The 23,185-nt window shown below is 48.9% G+C and overlaps 1 protein-coding gene across 2 annotated transcripts; it reads right to left on the bottom strand.

The window, feature by feature from the left end:
• Positions 1 to 66: 66 nt before the first annotated feature.
• On the bottom strand, positions 67 to 14,131 carry LCTL (lactase like). Of its 2 annotated transcripts, none has more exons than XM_043555105.1 (14): positions 14,014 to 14,131; positions 13,335 to 13,492; positions 12,773 to 12,936; positions 12,070 to 12,157; positions 11,690 to 11,799; positions 10,172 to 10,300; positions 9,975 to 10,070; positions 8,561 to 8,615; positions 8,089 to 8,250; positions 4,188 to 4,462; positions 3,517 to 3,643; positions 3,132 to 3,331; positions 1,619 to 1,682; positions 67 to 182 (listed from the first exon to the last, which is right to left on the bottom strand). In XM_043555105.1, exons 2-14 carry the CDS (start codon positions 13,450 to 13,452, stop codon positions 67 to 69), a joined length of 1,704 nt encoding a protein of 567 aa, XP_043411040.1. In that variant the 5' UTR covers positions 13,453 to 13,492; positions 14,014 to 14,131. The 2 variants fall into 2 exon arrangements, with proteins under 2 accessions (XP_043411040.1, XP_043411039.1); XM_043555104.1 differs by having other exon boundaries at positions 13,335 to 13,474.
• Positions 14,132 to 23,185: the final 9,054 nt, after the last annotated feature.

Genomic DNA, 23,185 nt, shown 5'->3' with positions numbered 1-23,185 from the left:
AGAAAAAGGAGGAAGGTCCAGAGGATTCTTTATGAAAGATGGATCTATAAAATGGGTAACCCTGTCTCAGCTCTGGCTCTGAAGGAGGAGCATCAGGAGAACTGCGGAGATTAGTATGCAAAGCGTGCAGACTGTAGGTACCACAATCTCCGTCACCATCTGCATGTGACTTAGTAACGGCTCTGAAACGGGAGAGAGAACACCACAAATGAGAGTGTCGTCATTTTAGCGAATATAGCTTCATCTGGAAAGATTCCCCTGCATTGGGGAAAACTTGGAAAATGGCATCATCAAGCTTTGTAATTAATCTCACTTGTTATTAAAAGAGAACATGGTTCTCTTAACATTATAAAATGTTATTTAAAAAAAATTACGTGAGGGCTTTGTAATATCCTTCCGAAAATATGGAATAAAGATTGCCTACATTTGGTTCTTCCATAGGTACTGGAATAAAGTCTAAATGTGTGTTATACTTGCACTTACCATAAATTAATGTGAGAATATTGACAGCCATGTTCCCTGGTTTCTGTAATTTTCACTGGGGGGATTTATGAAAGAAAAATCCTTGGCAAATGTCTCCCAACCTTTCAAAGATGTTATTCAAAGATGTATCTTAAGAGGTGGAGGAGTTGCCATATTTTTGTGGGAATTCTTGCACTGTTAAGTAAGTATCTTGAAGAGTTGAATAATAAATGTATTTCACATATGTGATTATATTAATGAACATGTATGTAATTCCTACTGTAGGTTTTGTGCCAGGCACCCTGGCTACAGAGATAAATAAGGCACAGACCCTGCTCCCACAGATTTCATAGGCTCAGCAGTAAATTCTACATCATATGTCTAGGTGATTAAGTTTATTTTGGTTTAAAGGAATATACATCCTTAATATTACCTGGTTATTCAGATGGGAACAGAGCACAGTGGTATAAAACAGCTATGAAAGTAGCTGAATTGGTAGGATTTGTTTGGTCTAGCACTTTCCACCTCTGATACTACATTAAAGATGGGTTTGTTAAAACAGGAAGTATATTTCTCTGATTGCCCTCATAGAGAAAGACCGAATTCAAAGAAACAAGTGATCTGTGCTGGCCTTGTTGGTGTGTAGATGCGTCTTTGTTATTCTACATCTCTGAACTGTGGGAACCATGCCTTCCATGAAGTCAGGGACCTTGTTTTATTTATTGCTGTATTCTAGTTACAACACCCCCTAGCTAATAGTGAGTGCTTAATAATTACTTGCTGAATGAGTGAATATAAAATCTGGAGTGTTCTTTGACTTTTCGATGTTTATTCTATTTGAATATGGTTCCATTTTTCCCTCCTTCCACAAAGCCCACTATAACAAAAATAAGTTTATAAATTGACAGTATGATTCAGAAAAATAAAACTAGAGTGGATAAAATATTTCTCTTTTCTGGTAGATTTTTAAAATATTTGAAATTCTTATAAAATAGAAAATTGACATTGCTTCAAAGTGAAGGAAAAAATTCATTTTTAATTGTGTGTTTTGGAAAGATTGACTTCACGTAGATCCACGTTTTGAGGTTTTGGTAACATCATTATATGTATAATTATGTGCCTTAGTTGTCAAAGGGAAGAATTAAAATATACTCACCTGCAGCAAGCATCTGATTGTTGATTGCACAAGTTTCCAAGGCTTTGAGATACCAACTTTCCACCTAATAAAAATCCACTAGGTAAGTAATGTCATCTTAGACTAATTTTTTGCAGTTTGAAATCTTGTTTTTGTTTTTGTTTTTGTTTTTTTTTGAGAGAGAGCCCATGAATGAGGGAGGAGCAGAGGGAGAGGAAGAGGGAGAGAATCTTAAGCAGGCTTCGTGCCCAGCCGAAGATCCCAACGTGGGCTCCATCTATCTCAAGACCATGAGATCTTGACCTGAGCTGAAATTAAGAGTCAGACACTTAACTGACTGGGCCACCCATATGCCCCTGAAATCAGTTTTAAAATAATGTAGGATTAAGACAAATTCAAATCTGCCTGAAGTTTAGTTAATATTTATTGAATACCTGTTTGCATCTTTGTGAGGGAGTAAAAAAAAAAAAAAAAAAAGTCTTTATTCTTGAGGAGTTTACAATCTAGCGCTTTTCTAGAAACACCAGACTAGTGAATGCCTATCAGTCACTGCTTCTTTATGTTGCCAGTGGGCTCATCCTAAAAGAATGTTGGTAAACAAGTGAGATTTCATTTTAGAAATTTTCTTCATGAAGACATTCTAAATTCCCATTTTAATTGCCTGTCATCGATAGCAACTTAGCTGGTAGAAACATTTGTAGGTTACTGAAAATGTTTGGTAGGTTTTAAAGGATTATTAATATTAAGATGAATTATTTTTAATCTCACTTAGGAACTAGTGGGAAAAGAAGTGAAAGTTGTGTGGTCATTATACATTTATTTTACTATTATTTACTGTAACTGTTTTCACATATGTTGAAGAGTAAATAGGCAGTATTTGTTTGCATTAAAATATAACATTTAGAACATTTAACTAGAAGTCTCTACTGACTGTCATAACCTAAAACATTCAGGATTCCTACATAACTAGTTTGCCCTTCACGCTCTGTGAGTTAGGACTGAATTTTAAAAGTTAGGATTTGGGGTGTCTGGGTGGCTCAGTTGGGCGTCCGACTTCAGCTCAGGTCATGATCTCGTACTCTATGAGTTCAAGCCCCGCATGGGGCTCAGAGCCTGGAGCCTGCTTCGGATTCTGTGTCTCCCTCTCTCTCTGCCCCTTCCCCGCTCATGCTCTGTCTCTCTCACAAAAATGAATAAATGTTACAAAAACAAAATTTAAAGTTAGGATTTAATTTTAAGGCAGGTTTACTTCATTCTAAGCAAATGAGCAAAGAGGTGGCACAAGTTAGGGGAAGAGACAAAGGCCCACAAAACCCTGTTCTCCATGGATGAAGGGAGGAGGGAGTCTCACCACCCTCCTCACCCAAGCTGCTTAGCTCTTCCAAAATCTAGAACAAGTGAGGGGCACCTGGCTGGCTCAGTCGGAAGAGCCTCCGACTCATGATCTTGGGGTTGTGAGTTTGAACCCCACCCTGGATGTAGAGATTATTTAAAAATGCAGTCTAGAACAAGCAACCTCAATAATTTGCCCTACCTCTCTTCGATTGGGAAACCCATTGGCGGTGATAATCTTCTTGTAATATTGAACTGACGCCTTTGGATAGCGTGGCTTATTTCTGTTGTTAAATTCGACATAGTAGAATCCGTATCTATCTGAATATCCTTTCTCCCATTCAAACTTATCCAACAAAGACCAGGAAGTATACCCTTTGATATTAACACCATCTTTTATAGCTGCAAAGACATTTTGTTCCATTTTTAATATATTTCATTTACTTGGAAACATAATACTGTGAAGATAATTTTAAATGCATTCATTTCTGAGATTCAGAAACAAGCTTCAGTCGGTCACGTGTGTTATCAAATTCTGTCCAAGTTAAACAGAAAATTTGTGAAGACAGTGTTGGTCTGTAGCTCACCTTTTAGCATTTCGTTTATGTAGCCTTTAAGGTACTGAATTCTCCACTCATCACATAATTGAGTACAGTGTAGTTTTTGAGATGCTCCATTTTCTGTCACATAGATGGGAGGGTTGCCGTATTGAGTCTGAAAGTGAGTCATAGTAAGGAATATCTTAAAAATTCTGACCTCCAATTGGGTTTCCGAGTCTGAGGCACATGCGAGCACTTAGTCAAGACTGCTCTATTCTAATCGAGTGTGTTTAGCATTTAGTGGATGCCAGTTTACACATTTACTTGGAGGTGAGTGTAGACAGGACAAAGTTCATACGAAAGACTACATTTCTCAGTCAATCAGCATCATTGCAGAGAAAATATACTTCAGGCTGTGTTCTTTCTCACATATTTCAAGTGAGAAGGGGCAGCAAAATAAACGTGGGATGAGAATTTGTAGCCACAGGTACATACGTTGAAGTGGTAACTCATAGTCCGCGTTGGTCTGTAAAGCCCAGATCTGGTGGCCTCTGAAGAACAACTAACTGAGCTTGTTTTATTAACTTGAAGATGTAGGCACTCTGACTAATTGGAATTAAAATAAAAACTTAAACTAAAATGTAGGCCCCTGGGCCTAAGCTGTAAGATCATGAATTGGGGTAAAAAGTGCCCGTGAAATAGCCGAATGTGATAATCACCTGAGCGAAGTGGAGAAGCCTCCTAAACCCCCATGGCACAGACTGTGGCCACGTCGACCCCAGGTCAGGCCAGTTCGGGTCAACCAGCTCTACCAAGTCACGGTCATTGTGGTAGCTGGGCCCCTGGCGGGAGGGGTAGTTCCTTTCTGTGATGTACCGAGTAGTAAAGTGACCTAATCCCAAGAAATCAGATGTGCCTTTGATGTAGCTCTTCTCCTGGAGCGAGAACACCGGTAACCTTGACATGTCCAGGCCTTGCTCTGCACTCTTTTTCCCTATTGAGAGAGAAAAATAGAATTTCACCAAGTTTTACTTTCTCACGATTCTTTTGCTGTTCCTACCACGATCATAGTGGCACGTTGACATAAAAGCTGCCGTCCAGATCCCGGCCTTTGGGACTCGTTTGTATGGAAAATATAACCTTAGCCTTTTAAGCTGGAATTTTAACATTTGAATACTATTCAAAATTTTTAAAGTTTATATTGCGCAAAAGCTATATTTTCAGGGGCGCCTGGGTGGCTCAGTTGGTTAAGCGTCTGACTCTTGATTTTGGCTCATGATCTCAGTTTGTGGGTTAGAGCCCCGCGTCTGCACTGTGTCAGCACAGAGCTCGCTTGGAATTCTCTCTCACTGCCCCTCCCTCATTCATGGTTTCTCTTTCTCTCTCTCTCAAAATAAATTTAAAAAAATTTAAAGTGATATGTTCCATAGATTACTCAGTAAGTGGTGTGCAGGCAACATTGTGGCTATATGGAAAAGTGTGGCCTTAGATGCCTATATTCTTAAATACAAAATTGGTAACTTTGCTTGCCTCTGGGAAGAGATGTGGAAGGTCATTGGTGGTGCGGGCCATGGGTGGGGACATACGGTCACATTCACGTACTGTTGTAGTGTAGGCTGGTACGACCTCTGTGTCGGGAAATTTTGTCCTAGCATTTAAAACTGTAAAAGGAGGGGCGCCTGGGTGGCTCAGTCGGACTTTGGTTCAGGTCATGATCTCGCAGCTCATGAGTTCAAGCCCTGCATCGGGCCTTGTGCTGACAGCTCAGAGCCTGGAGCCTGCTTCGGATTCTCTGTCTCCCTGTCTCTCTGCCTCTCAAAAAATGAATAAGTGTTAAAAAAAAAAAATTTTTTTTTAACTTGGAGAAAGATAGGTCCTTTCCCTGACCATTTCCATCCTACCTTTTACTTGCACGTGTAAAAGGATGTATACAGGGATCTTCATTGTAGATTGAGTAGCAAAAGATTGCAAACAAATGTCTCTCGAGAGACCGTTTAAATAAATCTGTGTATCCGTACAGCTCTGTGAAGTCATCAGAATGATGACTCTATACCAGCACTATTGCCAACATGGAAAGAATGCCAGGACACATGTTTTAAGTGGAAGATGCAAAGAATTGCGTTTAACAACTACACACATAGAGCAGCAGTGTTTTTGCCCACGTGGGCACAATCCATCTCTGGAAGTATGCTTCCTCCCAGGGGTTGGAAGCAATGAGGAGAGGGAGGGAGGGAAGCTTGACTTCTCACTTTTTACTCTCTGTCTCTCTCTTTTTTCTTTTCTTTTTTTTTAGGTGATAGAAGTTTATCGAATACACTGGAAGGGAGTGGCGGGCAGGACAGCAGAGGAGAGGCTGTCTGCCTGTACTCTCTTGTACTTTAAAAAATTTGAAACCTGTGTGTCTTTGTAGAACGTATGCAAAAAAAAAAAAAAAAAAGAAAGGGGTTTTAAATGAATAAAGAAGACTAACATTGGTATGAGTTGTAAAATAGAACCATAAAAATGTTTCCAAAGAGGCTATTGGTTTTTAAATGGGTGAAAAGCTTGTATTATTAAATACCTTTATGATCTTAGCGTGTTTTTTTCAGTTACATTCAGTAACTTGAGAAAAACCACCAGGCATTGTCTCTGGACCGTCTAATACAGTAGCCACTGGCTACATGTGGCCATTGGACTATGGCCAGCGTGACTGTATCTCTGGGTCAGTCACACTGAAGGACTACGTTTTTAATTTTTAAAAAATTTGAATTTAAATAGACACAAATGACTCCAGACTCTCGTATCAGAAGTCACAGATCCAGAACTTCTCTCCGTCATCACTGGAAGTTCTGTTGGACAGCACTGGCCTAGAAGTACTTTTGTTCCCATATTTATTGCGCTTATGAGATGCCTGGAAGTCATTTGTGTACAAGGTTTCTGGCAGAATGCTTTCACTAAAGAAAACATGAACTGCTCAGAGAATCCTTCCATACACATCATACAAGGAAAAACTCAGCCCGGTTTCCATTAGAGTTACCACAAAATTGGAGCGGACGGAGTCTGGAATTACTGGCCTTAAGCCCAAAAACTGTCCTATGAGCAATAATTCGGCTCCTTCAGTGCCATCCTGCTGTGGCTCCCGCTACGGCCTCCGAGGGTCCCGAGAGTGAATGTGCCGTGTGAATGACGGGCTGTGCCTGCAAAGCGGGGTGCCCGCCCTGTCCTGAGGGCTTTTCCTTGTGCACCTTGAGGAAATCCTTCTCGGGATTTCGAACACATGGGCATAGATAGATGTGTCACGGACCTAGTTATTGCCAAGGGATTTTTAGAGATTATTTGTGTAATCCTTCCTTTTCAGATGATAAAAATGACAGCCGAAGAGGTGAGACACCGTGCCCAGAACCGCTCACCGGTTAGCAGCAGAGTCAGAATTAGAATCTGCTCCTATTCCAGGTAAGTCTGATTAGCGGTGCCTTAGAAAGAGACAATTTTGAGATGTCGACAGTTCTTAGTCAAACATCCAAAATAGCCTTGCCGTGTGAGATTGTAACCTATTTACAATCTTAACCTTGTCTCTTTTTTTAGGGGCATGCAGACCGATACCTCTAAATAAACAGAGATAATACTTTTAGATTCGTGTGGCCAGACACGATTGGCTGCCCCCCCCAAGTCAGTAGCGCCAGGCCTGTCTTCTTTCTTATCCTCTCCCACATTCTCTTCCAAGGGGCCATATCCTTTATAAGAGTCCTGGCTTCCCCAGCCTCTGAGGTCCTGGTGGTCTAAGGCATTTTCTGGGTCATGTGACAGTTCCATCCCTTGAGGACATCCCTTGTAGGGAAGTTGGTTGTGAGTGGAGGTTGTTTTCTGGGGAGATTTTCCTTGTTCTTAAAAAATGGGTATGCTGGAGCTATTTCCGTTTTTCTGGAAAGATGTGATGTGGGAAGACATGATGCCTGGAGCTTCCGCAGCCATTTTGTGGCTGATAGGAGCGTTGATGGGCTGGCTAAGGTGCCAGAGTCAAAGACGGAATGAGCCTTGGTCCTCAAAGACATCTCTGAAGGCTGGAGTACCCGGCCCTGGATCACCCTTTTCTGGACTCAGTACCTGGGATGATAAATCCCCTACTTTTCAAGCCATTTTAGTTGGCGTTTTCTGTTATATGGCACTTAAAAGCACCCAAGTTGATTCAGCCTTGGGAGCTCTATGTGTCTTTATTCTCTTCTTGGACACTGTGGAAACCAGAGCTTGGAAAGCATTCCTCAAATAATAGAACCAACGTTAGAACTGACACTGCCCATGACTGCGTCTTTGACCTTTCTCTCTTACTTCGCTTAAAATGAGATGGAGTGGAGTGGGGAGAAAGAGGCAGGGCGGCAGAACGCAAAAGAAAGCAGCCCAGAAAATTGCTGTGTTTCCCCCTGGGTTCTGAAACTCCCAATCTCCACGTCTGGGGATGTGTCCTTCCTCCCCTCGCCCCAACTCAAAAAACCAGTTCTCAGTTCCTTGGGGGCTGGGCTACCCCTTGAGTGCCTCACCCAAGCCCCGCGTGTTCCTCCACCCCTGTCTCCCGCCTCTCCACCCCTTCACTTGGGCTCAGTACTGTTGCTGTGGTGCCTGGAACTAAAGTGTGACATGGCTCACCGATCCGGTCCTTCATGACTTGGGGGTAGTCGCCGGCATAGATGGGGTTGGCAAACCAGCCCAGGCAGAACTGTAGGTATCTCTCGGCAGCTTCTATGTCCTTGGGGCTATTGATGTCCATGGGCTCCCCCCAATCGCAGTTTAATGAGATCCCCACCAGACCTTAAAAGAAAAGACAGGGGAGGGGCGCCTGGGTGGCTCAGTTTGTTGAGCTTCCGACCCTTCGATTTTGGCTCAGGTCATTGTCCCGGGGTTGTGGGATCGAGCCTCACGTTGGGCTCCGCACTGGGAACATGGAGCCTGTTTAAGACTCTCTCTCTCTTTCTCTCTCTCTCTCTTTCCTTATGCCCCTCTCCCTCACTCTCTCGCTCTCTCAAAAAAAAAAAAAAAAAAAAAAAGGCAGGTGGTGGCAGGGGTGAAGGGTATCGCCCCGCGGGGGGTATGTTCCTAGCACGTGGGTGGTGAGGCTCACCTCGCTGCTTGCCGCGCCACGTGCTGTTGTAGGAATGCCAGGCTTGGGCGTGGGCCTGAAAACAGAGGGGGTGCATCAGAGGTGCCTGGCTGGCGCACGTCTCCCTCTGTCCTGACTAGGGATCCGATTTGACTGAGAGTCCCAGGTTTTCCCTGGGTCCAGCCTTGATTATCCCAATCCCTTGTCTCCCTTCTTCCGACCTCCAGACACACGTGTTTCCTTTGTTCTGTAGAGAAACTCGGTCTCACTCTGGCACAAACACACAAACCACCTCTTTGTGATATTTCTTGTTTCTAAGATTTTTGCTAAGGCTCCTCGTGTTGTTCCTACTCGTTCTCTGTGGTTAACTAGGCAATACCTTTCCCAGAGTTGCTCAGGAAGTTAGGAAAATACCAAGAATCTGGAACAGTCTTAAGACTAGAATTGAAAATGTGCTGACATGCCTTCTCTCCATACTCTCTTGCCGGTGACCCACTGATGCCTTCAGAGCTCTGCCCTTCGAGTATCCACAGTTTAAGGACTCATATGCCAAGTGTAGAAGGAATGAGAAAGTTCTCTCCCTGACAGGAATTTGAGAGTCTAGTATGTCACTGAGGGCCCCCTTGGCTTCCTGCTTGATCAGATTGTCCCCTTCCACTGAGAGTCCACTGGGACCATCCTGTCATGCCTCACACCCCTGTTCCCTAGGCAACATCGCCTGTACCCTCCTATGTGTCCTGCAGTGTGACCCAGTCCCTCCCCCTTCTAAAGCCTCTCCAGCAGCCTTGTAATACCTGAGTCTCCCCAGCGTCTCCTCTGTCTCCTTCACTCCCATGCCCTTACTGAGCTTGGCTGCCCCAAAGAACATCCCCAACACAGCTCTTCCAAGAAGACGCCAGCTTTCCCCTCACACCTCACATACCTTAGGGTAGTGTCTGCCTTGCTCCTTCCTGCTGCTTCCAAACTATTTCTCCTTCCAAAATCCCAGGTCCTTTGAAGTCCATGCTCTGAGACAAACACTCCTAACTCCTTACCGTTGTCCTTCAACCTCCAGTTACTGCCGCTCATTCATTGAAGACTTTAGCCCCTGGTTGATTGGTGTCCCACCCCTTCTTCCTGTCACCAGTCCTCACAAGGCTGTTTAGACATGTAGATGACAAGTTTTCACATGCATGCGCTCCATCCCCTTGACTGGATTGTAAGCTCTAGGGAGCAGCCACTCTATTGTCTCGGCAAGTGCCCAGCACTGGATGACCGGGCACTCCCTCCATAAATCCTCATGGGATGCAAGTGAGTGGTGCGAAGGTGTGGTGGAATATGCTGGAACCACAGATGACAGAGCTCAGGCTCAGACCCCTGGGGCAGGCCGAGCCGACACTGAGGGTTGTTCCTCTGCCTTGAACCCCACCTTCACTCCCACAAGGACCCACCTCACCTTAATGATATGGTGTGCCGCCTTGTACAGGCCCGTGCCGTGGAGTTGCAAGCCGGGAGCGTGGTGGCCCGTCTCATAGCCTTTTTCTGCCATCGTCTACAGGGGCGGCAAGTGGGGCCCGCAGGGCCTGTGAGAAGGAGCAGGAGCTCCGTGGTCTGGGAAGGGGGGCTTCCCCCGTGGAGAAGGGCCTTGCTTACCCGAGGGTCACTGAAAGTGATCCAGTGCTTCACCCGGTCCCCAAAGGCCTCAAAGCACAGATCGGCATAATCACGGAAGTAGTTGGCCATGCTCACATTCTGCCACCCGCCGTACTTGACCTGGAGCAGCTGGTGGAGAGAGAAGCAGGTGCCCCAAGGATCTGTCTCCGGAAAAGACTTTTGGAGTCGATAGGCCACGCTCGTGGGAGAAACAAGGGTGATGACAACCACAGAGGCTGTTTAGAGCAACGGAGAGCAAAGATGGGGGACCTTGGATGTGACAACTTGAGGACGGTGGCCAGCAATGAACCATGAGGCAACATCAGTGGGGGGACATGTCACACCTTATACAAACAAGAGGGAAGGGACAGAGAAGCTGTGAGACTCTCCCACTTGGAAGGAACGTGATAGATTGAATATTTAAGGAAACTGGCCGAGGGGGAGAGGTCTGATACTGGGAAAAGAACCTCGAATACACATTCAGAAGAAATAAGAGATGATGCAGGACATGGAACCTCTGATTAGGATTTTGAGGGCCGTGCGGATGTCAGAAACCATAGAAGCTCTATTGTGAGGATGGGCTCTGCCTTCTTCAGTGGAGGACTCTCTTCCAACCAAAGGCATCTGCTTGTGAAGGTGGGATTTTCCCAAGATGCATCATTCCACTGAGATTGCCTGGTGGGTTTGAGGGGATGCTAAAGGGCTAGGTTAGTGAAAGCGGGGGAAGAAGCTGGCATGAGGCTTCCGGTTTGTCTCCCTGAAGTCTGCTCCATGGCCCCAGTCCCAGCATAGAGGTCTCCGGTGGCTCCCCTTCCTGCAGAATGATCCCAGTCGTCTTAGCTCGGCAGTCAAGGCCTCTGGGGCCTGGTCCCAAGCTACGCCTCCAAACCTCCATCCCTCCTCCTCCTGCTTGCTCCCCAAACTCTTAACCCCATCACTTGCCAAGCCCCCTCAAACCAGAGCACCCCTTCCACCCCACGCCCAGCACTTTGAGGCAGTGATGGGACCCCCGCCTCTTCCCAACATCTCCCTGAGGCCACATCTCTGTTCTCTGACCTCCTATGACCTGTGTCACCGAGAGTGACACACACGGCTCCTCTCCCAGGGGGCCTTGTGGAATGAAGGAAAGAATTGCTTGAAGAGTGAGGTCTGGCAGTGAGGTTGAGACTTAACAGAAATGGCTTGGGGGGCTGTACTCCTATGATACCAGCTCAGACAAGTACATTAATTATGCCACGTCATCAAATCTTACTCAAAAGAGGTTTCTTTTTAGTTTGGTTTGTTGTTTTTAGGCCAAATGTTTTTGGAAAATATCGAAATCTGCCCTCGTCGCCTGTTACAAACATCAGCTAAACCAGCCCGACGTCCTCCATGGGCGGGTCAGACTTCTTCACTCCTTCCCATCTCCCAGTCCAGACCCCAGCCTCTGCCCCCGCCTTGCCAACCCCAGTCCCCAAATCAGGCTCCTCGTGCTGAGCGGAGCCCCCCGGGCCTCCATCTGGGCTGCATTAGCCTCACCTGTGGGAGATCCCAGTGGTGCAAGGTCACGATGGGGGTGATGTTGCTCTTGAGGAGGGCGTCGATGAAGTCGCTGTAAAACTTGACTCCCCTCTTGTTCACCTTGTCAGCTGAAGGTGAAATAAGGGGGCGTTGGCCTTCTGAAGCACAGTGCTCCTGGGCCCTGTGGCCTTTCTTGGGCCCGAAATCACCCCAACCCGGCCCGATTCCGGGTCTGATACGACACGGGAGCCCAGCTGCCTGCAGAACCTGTAATGGCTGCTGCCAGAGAAGCCATGTTCCAGGCTGCTCTCCCTCCCCAGCACTCTATAGTGTCCCCTCAAAGCCGACATGGCCAAAGGGACCCGCGCTTGGGCTTGGGAGGGGCTGCCCTGTCTCACCTCGGATGCCTGTGGGCAGGAGCCGAGGCCAAGACAGGGAGAATCGATAGTGGTTCACATGCAGCTCCCTCAGCAGAACGACGTCCTCCTGTGCAGACAGGGGCGCCAGGTGGGGAGTGGTCACCTAGGACTCTGGGGCGGGGCTCACGCTGCCCCCCTCCCCGCCATGCTCACTCCTCCTCATTCATACAATGGGTGTGAAAGCACCTGCCCCCTTTCTCCTGGGGATATGCCAAGAGTCAAATAAATGCAGGATATGGGGATGCTGTGAGATGTCAATTGGGGTGCTCCTAATAAACTTGGGTGATGAGTCCCCCAAGAAGTCGGCCCAGAGAGGAAAAGTGGGTCCTGAGCAGAGGGACCCCCTCCACGGGGCCAATTCACAAGAGAGACCAAGGGCTTAGGCTACTGCAGCCTGTAGACCCCAGGGTCATGGCATCAGCCTTTCAGCTGTCCATCACTTGGACTAAGGCCCTGGCTCAGGTGGGGCCCTGCTATCCTTTCCTCCAACGTCTACCCTCCCACCTCTTGCATATCCCCTGCCCCCCCCATCCCCAGCCACCAACAGCCCCACCTCTTTTTCCTGCAGTGGACTAGGGGGTGTTTAGCAGAACACTAGATTGACATTGTCCTCCGGGCTCCCCAGTGTGTCACTGTCCACCTCTCAGGTGCGTACTCACCTGCACACACACTCATCACTCACCTGCACTTTGTAGTAACCATCACAAGCCACATCTGCTGTCTCATCCCCAAGCACCTTTCCCTTCCCACTGTGAGTGAAGGCATCCCAAATGCTGGGCCCTTTCCCATCCTGGTCCCAGGCTCCCTCTGTCTGGAAGGCAGAACTGCCCGCGCCCCACGAGAAGCCTGCAAGTAGAGACCTCAAACTGGGCCCTGGGCCCCTTCCCACTCCCCACCCAGCACCTGGACTCTGGGCTGTTCGTCCTCAGCCACGGGGCAGGCCCCCTCCCCAGCCGCCTGCCCCCGGCTCCCTACGAGTGGGAACCTATGGGTCCGGGCGAGGGCAGACATAATACATTTAAAACACCTAATTTTGCACAGTTTTAGCTGTGATTAACGTTAACTGCCTGTATAGTAAGCTTAAAGAAACCTGTTCGGAGATTCATTTATTTTAGAACAACAATACGGAGTTACTTTTCCCATCCTACCTGTCGGGAAACGAAAACACCAAACTCTCTGGCAAGCCAGCCCAAGGTGGGCAAGCTGACAGACAGACGGACAGACCAACAGAGGAATGGACATACCAAGTGGGAAGGTTCCATAGTAGAAGGAGGCCTCTTCTGGGGATCCCTTCCTGGTGGCCCCCAGCCTGGACACCAGCAGTAGCACCCACCAAAGTGGGACAGCCCGCACTGGCTTCATGGCACCCGGCCCTCCCCCATTCCTGAAAAAGCAGCCAGGGCTGGGGGGGGGGCAGGTCCCAGCTTGGGGGGGCAAAGGTCAGGAGGGGAGGAAGATGGGACGAGGCGGGGCTGCTCTATCTAGAGAGGCGTTGGCTCTCTCTAGAGAGCTGGGCCCTTGCCCTGCTGGGAGCCACCAGCAGAGGCTGAGGCTGAACACCAGGTCTGATAAAGGAGGAGATGGACACTGGGCTTGGGGGGCTCCGGGTCTGATGCGCAAGGCTCCAAACCACCCCTGCTCCCCGTCTGACGGGGGATACCCAGCCCATACCCTGTGAGAGGCCCTGATTGCATGGGAAGACCACTGCTGCCTTAGGGAAGCTCCACTCGGTGGGGGAGGCGAGACAGCCCCCAGAGCCCCTGCAGCGCCCCCACCTATATACCGTGGCGTGTGCAGAGGCACAGACCTCTCCCCAAGCTGGGGATCACGAGCAGGGTTGCCGTCCCAGGGCCTCCAGTCCTGAGGATCAGGACGATGCCCTCCCACTGGGATCCCCGCTCTGGTGCAGCCCGGCCAGGTTACCTGGGATCGTCGTGGGTGCCAGACACCCCCAGAGTAGCAGCGGCAGCCAGAGTGCTCTCAGACTGAACCCAGGGCCTGTGTTGCCCCTGAGATCAGAGCCCAGAGCATAGCGAAGGCTCTGGTTGGGGGTGTGGTCAGCGGCCTCACCTCCCTCTACAAAGCGCTTCAATAGCCCCATTCAGTGGGGAGGGCAGGAATGCTGAGCTGGCCAGTGGGGCCTGAGTCAGCAGCAGGGGCAGCTTGGCCCTGGGCCCTGGGGCAGCGAGTCAGCCCCCTCTCAGGGCAGAGGGGCAGAGACCCGTGCCCTCTGGCCCCTTCTGGGCCTGATGCGCCAAGTTCCACACACCTTTTGCCTGCGAAGCTCCCGGTGGGGGTGGCGTGGTGGGAATCAGCATTTGCAGGCATCTGTGTCCACCTCTCCCTGCTGCCAGAGAGAATTCATGGCAGAAGGTGAAGTTGGTTTTTCTACCTCGCCTCCTCTGTCTGGAACCTTCACTCCCTCGCTCACTCAACCAGAACTGTTGCTGGAAAACCCTGGAGGCCCAGCCCCTGTGGCTTCCCATCCCGGCTGCCCAGGTCCCCCAAGTGTGATTCCCTTCACCTCATTCACTTCCAGCTCCCCCGCCTTTAACTGAGCCTCTGTGGGGCTCTCTCAGCTGGCTGCCTCGTAGCCCTCTGTGGCTGATGATGAACCTCTTTCTGGCTGAGTGGCACAGGACTTGGCCTGTGCCCTCCACGGGCTCCACGTCTGGGGAGAAAGGCCGGGAAGGAGAGGGAAAGTGAGGTGGTTCTAAATACTGTACTGAGGGCTCAGGGCTCTGATGGAAGGATAGGACACTGTGGAGGCTCACGGAGGTGGGGCTGGCTTCACAGGAGAGAGGACATTGGACATGACACCTGAAGGCTGCAGAGGTGTTGGCTAGGTGGCATGGAACAGGGAAGGCACGGGAATGGACAGAGAGAACAGCCTGAGCGAAGGCCCCGAGGTGTGTTTAGGGAACTGGGAGTTTGAAATCTTCTCTTGCATCTGTCGTGCAGTGCCCAGGTAGGGCCATGTCCTCGGGGTGACCAGGCCGCGTGGACAGCCACTGGAGCGGCCATCTCTGCTGGGCGTGGACTGCTGTGGTGTCCGAGGTCAGTGCTCTGCTGTTTGCACCAGGGCTGGTGCCTGCCTCAGCAAGCTGTGGGCTCTGGGGACCCTGCTCTCGGGGCTGAGGTAGGTAAGAAACGTGAAACGTTAAGAGCTGATGTCATCTCTGAAAAATGCCCCCTTCCTGCAGAGCCAGGGGCCCAGTGTTTGTGTTGGAGGGGATGGTCAACCTGGCATGGCCGGAGCTGCTTGGGGCCGTCTGTCTCCACTGTCCCATTCCTGTTCTCCTTTCCACGAGCTCCAAGCCTGGCTCTGGCCGAAAGGACCTGGGTCTCATGGCAGGGTGACTGACCCTTCTACTACTTCTCCCCCTCAGTCCAGGGGCTGCTTGGGTCCAGCCTGAGGCCTGCAGCAACGAGGGCAGACCCTTCCTTTGAGGAGGGGGTGGGTCTGAAGTCCCTGGGGGGCCAGGCCTGGCTGAAGAGCAGGTGTGTTGAGGGACCGGAGTTTTGGGCCCTTGTAGCTCCTCCTCTCCCCTCCCTGCAAGGGGCTTCAGAGTTGGGGACCCCTCTTCCAGTAGCCCCTGCTGGACCCAGCACATAACCCAAGCCCTGTGACTTTTAGGAAGTGACTTGGTAAAGGCAGAAGTCCGGGGAGCGCTGGTGGGTGCCAGGTATTTGGGTATGGATATGGGAGGGGCTTAGCTCTGCCTGCTCTGTGGCTCAGGACCCTTCAGAGCCACCTGAAGGGCTGGAGTGGGAAAGTCAGCTAGGATTCAGGAAAACAGATTCCTGCCTCCATGTAGCCAAGTAGCTGCGGGATCCAGTGACGGTGGCTTTCTCTCTGTGGGACTGAGACTCCCTACCTGTAAAATGAGAGCGGCTCTGTCCGGGTCCCCGGGGCCCAACGATTCTCTGGCCCTAGGCGCTAGTCTCTTTTGCTCCAGGGGGTTCTCTAGGCTCCATCCACCGCTACCCCCAGCCCTGCAACCCAACTCGGCCTTGCCCAGACCTGAGCTAAGGGGACAAGTCCCAGGAGACAAAGTTTAATCTTGGCGTGCTGTGTGACATTGGGCTACCCATTGCCCCCCTCTGGGCCTTTGTTTCCTCCTCTGTAAAAAAATAGGAGGCTGGCTACCAGCTGTCTGGTCTTCCTGAGCTCTGGGGTTCCATGAAAGAGGCGATAGGCTGTTTTCAGGTTGTTGTGGTTTTGAGCAGCACTGAAGATGCTGGGGGGAAGGTAGGGGGTTTGCTGGGGTGACAGTGGGGCTGCCTCACAGGAGCTGGTCGGGAGGTTGTGGTGTGTGTGTGTGTATGTGTGTGTGTGTGTGTATGTGTGTGTGTGTGTGTCTCCAGGGAGTGTTGGGGAGAGGAGCCCGTTCCAGGGTGCAGAGTCGTCCTGGGGAGCAGGAACACAAGGACAGGAGTGGGGTGCTTGGTTTATAAGGAGCACTCTGGGCCCAAGTTAGACTTTCTTTCTTCCTTCCTTCCTTCCTTTCAGTTGATTTATTTAATTTGAAAGAGAGGGAGCAAGCAAGCGGGCGGGGGAGGGGCAGAGAGAGGGGGAGAGAGAGAATTCCAAGCAGGCTCTGAACTGTCATCACAGAGCCCAACGTGGGGCTCGGTCTCACAAACCATGAGATCATGACCTGAGCCGAAATCAAGAGTCGGGTGCTCAACCGATTGAGCCACCCAGGCGCCCCCTGAGTCAGACTTTCTTCTGAGGATGGAGCAGAGACAAGTTGTCTGTGACAGGCCTTTGGGAGAGGGGGTGGGGGTGGGGTGGAAGGGATGGGGTGGGTGGCAGGTGGAGCAGGAAGGGGCAGTGGTTAGGATCGAAGGGTCTGGAGTCAAATATAACTTTGCATCCCAGCTCAGCATCTGCCAGCTGAGTGTTACATCCAAGTTCCTGAACGTCTCTGAACCGTTTCTCATGCATAAATGGGGCTCACAAGAGGCACCTGAGTGGCTCGGTAGGTTCAGCATCCGACTTCGGCTCAGGTCATGATCTCGCGGTTCGTGAGTTCGAGCCCCGTGTCGGGCTCTGTGCTGACAGCTCAGAGCCTGGAGCCCGCTTCAGATTCTGTGTCTCCCTCTCTCTCTGCCCCTCTCCTGCTTGTGCTCTCTCTCTCTCTCTCTCTCTCTCTCTCAAAAATAAATAAACATTAAAAGTTTTTTAATAAATGGGGCTGACAATCATATACCCACTCTCTGGGGTCATTTAAACATTAAATGACACGATAGGTATAAACGCTTACTGCAGTGCCCGGCAGAGAGAAAGTCCCCAGTAAATGATCCCTGTCATCAATGCCATCATATTGTCACAGCTGAAACCCACTTCTCAGGGTGCTCTGGGTGAGGCACAGGGCCTGCGAGGGTAGGTGCTCCCTCATGGTCTGATGAGGGGTTTCCATGATCTGAGAGCTTTGTTTGGGGGATGCCCAAATCCCGCCACGCTGTGGGCTCTGCCCCCAGAAGCCAGGCCTCTCTGTCCCTGCTGAAGCGGAGCTCTGCGTCCTAGAACCCCTGTCACTGCCTGTGGGCAAGGCGCCCAGGGGTTCAGTGGATTTGGAGGGCTGCTGCCGGCTCTGGCCGTGTGCACAAACGTAGGGTCTTAGCCTTCCGGGTGTGGATGGTAACTTCCATAGTCCGCTTGGTGTCTCAGAGTGCCCCACCTCTTCTTATAAAAATAGTCAGGGCACCTGGGTGGCTCAGTCGGTTAAGTGTCTGGCTTTTGGTTTGGGCTCAGGTCATGATGTTGCGATTGGTGAGTCTGAGCCCCGCACCAGGCTCTGTGCCGACGGTGTGGAGCCTGCCTGGGATTCTCTGTCTCCCTCCTCTCCCTGCCCCTCCCCCGCTCGCCCTCTCTGTATCTCTCTCCAAACAAACAAATAAACTTAAAAAAATGAAGCAAGAAAATAAAAAGAATGGTCAAACACACAGGAAAGTTGAAAGAGTCGCATAGTCTGGACCATGCGTCCACCGTATGTCTGCTGAGACTGTATTTTCCCGGACGTGCTTTATCACCCATCAATGACCCTCCTCTCGCCAGCCAGCTGTTCATCTTTTCCCATGCATTTCATGCCAGTGCCAGTCCCCTGCACCCCTAAACACTTCGCAGGCATATCAGTAACTAGATCTGTTGACGGTTCTTTTCTTTTCGAGGTGAGATTTGCTGACAGCGAAAGGCACGCATCTCAGGTGCACTGTTCTGTGAGATTTGACAAGTCACATACAAGCAAACCAGCACATAGATACAGAATATGAGCTTGTTCTTTCCTGACTCTGGGGCACACTGCATCCTTCTGAGAGCTTTGGGGGAAAATGCCTGCAGGTCTGAAGAGCAGGAATCCATGTCTCGTTTCCGGGGGGGCTCTGACCGCTTGGAAATGGTGTCTCCATCTGTGGCCCCTCTCCAGCGTGTGCCCAGGACTTGACTTCTCACTCTTTGTCCCCCCTGATTGCCCTGCCTCTTGTTTTCTTTTTTTTACTTTTTCATTTTTTTTTTTTTTTTTTACTTTTGAGAGAGAGAGAGAGAGAGAGAGCGAGCACAGGGAGGGGCAGAGGGAGAGGGAGAGAGAATCCCAAGCAGGTTCCGAGCTGTCAGCGCAGAGCCCAACACGGGGATCAGTCTCACAAACCGTGAGATCGTGACCTGAGCTGAAATCAAGAGTCGGACGCTTAACCAACAGAGTCACCCAGGCGTCCTGACCTGCCTGTTATTTTTCAATCCTGAAGTATATACAGCTCTACAAGCTGGTTCTCAAATCCTTTTTTTGGAACAAGACCAAAGGAGTGCTGCATAAATAATCATGTTGGAGTCTTCAGGATATTTCAATGGTTTATGGTGTCCAAATATGTGAAATTGGGGCTGTTCCAGTACATCTGGAATGAGTTGACACCTTATCCACAGAGCACAGACCTATGTGTATGGTGTGCATCTGTACACACACACACACACACACACACACACAAGAATGCTTTTCTTGGTCCAGACACTGGCACGAGCTGTGAACCCATCAATGCTAAACTCAAAGAACCCACTCAGCAGCGACCTTGGAGCCCAGGCCCCTTGCTGGACAGAAGTTGGGGAGGGGATGGCCTTGGATGGCTGGTGGCCAGCGCCCGCGACCAGCACCGATGATGGCAACTGTCCTGGAATCAGCCTGCCCCAGTGGCCAGCACTTCCCCACTGGAACTCTTTGGTCCGAGCTCATCTGCTGGCCACTTCCAGGGTCCTGCCTTGCATTTTCTCCTTCATCTCCGCTGGTGAGAAGCACTCCCAGGTCAGCCGCTGAAGACCCCAGCCAAGCAGGTTCCAATTCATGGAGGGTGGAAAAGGCGAGGACCCGGGTGGGGAGAGGCGAAGGCTCTCGGCGAAAATGGGAGAAAAGCCTCCCTAACTTTTCTTTCTTCTGAACGTTGTCTGGGTCTGCCTTCCAGAGCATCCATGACAGGTCCCATCTCATGTTTACTTAGGAGGCTATTTGATTAGAGTCTCTCTTCACTGGACTCCAATCTCATCTGTTTTTATTCACGACTGAATGCTGTTTGTTTAAGGAGTAAATGCAAGAAGGTTCCGTTTGGTTTTTGCCTTCCTCCCTGCACAGAGGGTGTGAGAACAAGCTCAAGGGATCACCCCCGGGCTGGGGCTAGGCCCGGGGTGGGGGTTGGTGTCCTCGTCAGACCGACCTCAGGGCTGCATAGAGTGCCTCATTACTGGGAAGAGGTGACACCTTGGAAGAGGGAGCCTGGGTCCTTCTGCAGAGAGGATTTCAAGGAACCATGCTGATGACTCCCTCCTAAGGGGCCATGAGGCCCAATGATGATCTCAGAAAGTCTCAGAAACGATAGCCAGGGATCCAAAATTTTAAAGATAGTGAAAGATTCTAAGTCATATGTGTGTGTGTTTATCGGTGTGTATATAGTATAAAAATTGTATGTAAAAAATATATATATGTGTAAATTTTAAGTTTAAAAAATTACATAGGGGCACCTGAATGGCTCAGTTTAGCGCCCGACTCTTGATCTCGGCTCATGTCATGATCTCACAGTTCCTGGGTTCAAGCCTCGCATTGAACTCTGTGCTGACAGTGTGGAGCCTGCTTGGGAGTCTCTCTCTCCCTCTCTCTCTGCCCCTGCTCATGCTCTCTCTTTCTCAAAATGAATAAACTTAAAAAAATTGCACAGAAAATACATGGATATATTCCATGTATAATAATATACAACGGTATATAAGGCAACGGTAACCATCCCTGAAGTAAATGAAACAAAAAGGGGTAAGTTCCCTTCTCTTTGTCCCCTTCTCCCACCTTCCCTCCCTGAAGTGACCACTTTGGACAACGACCCACATCCCTCCCTGCATTTCCTCTGTGTTTTCATAAAAATTAGGTACATATAGGTAGTTTTGATTTTTTATGTCAGTGGAGGTAGATAGGTAATATTGTTAGGCAACTTGCTTTTTTCTTTTTCTAGCATATATATGTTGGAGATCAATGCACCCAAAGCCACCTCATTTGTTTTAATGCCTTCACAGCGTTCCATTGTATGGATGTTCCATAACTGATCTAACCAGTCCCCTGTGGTTGGGTGTTTTTTCCCACAGTGCTTTGCTCTCACGCAGAACGCCGCAGCGAAGATGCCTGTACGTGTAATTTCATCCCTGTGTGTATACATCTGTTCCGAAAATGGAGTTGCTGAGTCCATTGTGATTTTGATGGATGTTACCAAATCATCCTTCGTTAGAGGTAACCTCATTCTTTTTAACCAAAGCATATTCGGTGTCAACATTTAACCATTGCAACTGGAGAGAAATAAGAAAGAGGGAGCCAACGAGGCCTGAGGCTGGAGGCTGGGGAAGGGCTTGGCCCCTGTGGGGAGCTCAGAGGCAAGACAGAGGTGTATTTGCTCTCGCTAATCCCTGAAGAAACCATCACTGCTCCAGGGCTTTCCGGTGTATAGGGTGTATTTCTGTGTGTGATCAATCTCTCATAAGCCTATGGAGTGAGGAAGGGCAGTATTACCTATTTTCATACCACTCTGTGGATGAGGAAACTGAGGCTTGAAAGAATCGCACTCAAATGACCAACATGCTCAGGGTCTGAGACTCCAACTGGCAGATATTTTTCCACTGTGTCCAGCTGCTCTCCCCTTTCTCTCTGGGTCAATTTCTGTGTCTCCACTCCTCACCACCCCCTCCACACCAAATCCTCCCCAAATAATCTGCTCTTAGGATGACCCCCCCCCAAGCCAACTCCTCAGGCCCCAGTAAACCCGGGAATATGTCATGAGATTAGAGGTGGTCAGGATTTGCCTGAAATACCCCCCGCCCTGAGGCTGTCCCAGTGTGGGAATTTATAGATTCTTATTGCTGGGACAGGCTCAAGGACAGATGGTAGAAACAAGACTCCTTCTACCCAGCCCCTTCACCCCCAGTGCCAGAAATTTTGTTACTTAAGTTTGAAGAATAAATAATTGGGGTGGGGTGGGGTGGGGGGGGGAGGTGTGTAAATTAACACATGTGTAGAAAAGCAAAAAACCTAATTTATTTTAAAAATAATTTTTCTAAGTTTATTTCTTAATTTTGAGAGAGACTGAGCTCAAGCAGAGGAGGGGCAGAGAGAGAGAGAGAGAGAGAGAGAGAGAGGGAATCCTAAGCAGGCTCTGTAGGGTCAGTGCAGAGCCTGATGTGGGGCTCGAACTCACAAAACTATGAGATCGTGACCTGAGCCAAAACCAAGAGTCGGATGCTTAATAGACTGAGCCCCCAGGCGCCTCAAGCAAAAGACCTTATTTATTCATTTAAAAAAATTTTTTAAATGTTTATTTACTTGTGAGAAAGAGACAGCGTGAGTGGGGGAGGGGCAAAGATAGAGGGAGAGACAGAATCCAAAGCAGGCTCCAGTTTCTGAGCTGTCAGCACAGAGCCCAATGTGGGACTCAAACCCACGATCTGTGAGATCATGACCTTAGCCAAAGCCCGACGCTTAACCAACTGAGCCACCCAGGTCCTTCATAAGAGACCTAACTTCTGAAGGTACTTTATCAAGCAGACCCCATTTGGTTTTTTTTGGTGCATACAGCTGACCCATGAACAGCGTGAGGGTTAGGGACACTAACCCCCCCTCCCCAACAGTTGAATATCCATGTATAACTTTTGACTCAACCAAAACTTAATAGCCTACTGTTGACTGGAAGCCTCACCAATAACATTAATAGTCAATCAACCCGTATCTTGTATGTTACATGTATTGTATATACTCCATTCTTACAATAAAATAAGCTAGAGGGAAAAATATTATTAGGAAAATCATACGGAAGAGAAAATACATTTCATTGCTGTACTGTACTTACTGATACTGTAAATTAATGTCATTTGTTTACAAGATGAATCACCTGTCAGTACCCACATCAGCATTGTCTTACATGATACAAAGCACTGTAGATGTTCCACGTATTAATAACACTAGGCGTTAAAACGTTAAAAGACAGGGGCTGAGTGGCTTAGTTGGTGAAGCGTCCGACTTTAGCTCAGGTTACGATCTCACCGTTCTTGAGTTCAAACCCCACGTCGGGTTCTGTGCTGACAGCTCAGATCCTGGAGCCTGCTTCAGATTCTGTGTCTCCCTCTCTCTCTGCCTTTTCCCTGCTCATGCTCTGTCTCTTTCTCTCAAAAACAAATAAACATTAAAAAATTTTTTTTAATTAAGAAAAAATGCAAAGATAATGTATGATCTATGTTTGTGTGTGTAAGTTTTAATAAATCTTAACTTCGTAACAGATTCATGTGCATTCTATCGTGGACGAACACCCACATCTGCTTTATGCATTCAGGACATACCTAATTTTTCTTAATTTTTTTGTTATTTCTAGGCTACCCGGTTCATCTGAGTTTTTCTCAAATTGCCACAAACCTCCAAAAACTTGCCAATATATTTAATTGAAAAAAAATCTGTGTAAAAGTGCACCCACGCAGTTCAAACCCATGTTGTTCAAGGGTCAGCTGTAAATGTGTTTTTAACAATTTTCTTCCCATCCTTTCTCCCTGTTGTATTCTCACTCAGATGTGTTGGCGTCGTGTATC

The sequence above is a fragment of the Prionailurus bengalensis genome, chromosome B3 (assembly GCF_016509475.1).
Source record: "Prionailurus bengalensis isolate Pbe53 chromosome B3, Fcat_Pben_1.1_paternal_pri, whole genome shotgun sequence".
NCBI lineage: Eukaryota > Metazoa > Chordata > Mammalia > Carnivora > Felidae > Prionailurus > Prionailurus bengalensis.
The sequence above is the reverse complement of the archived record's forward strand: the minus strand, read 5'-3'. Positions and strand labels throughout refer to the sequence as shown.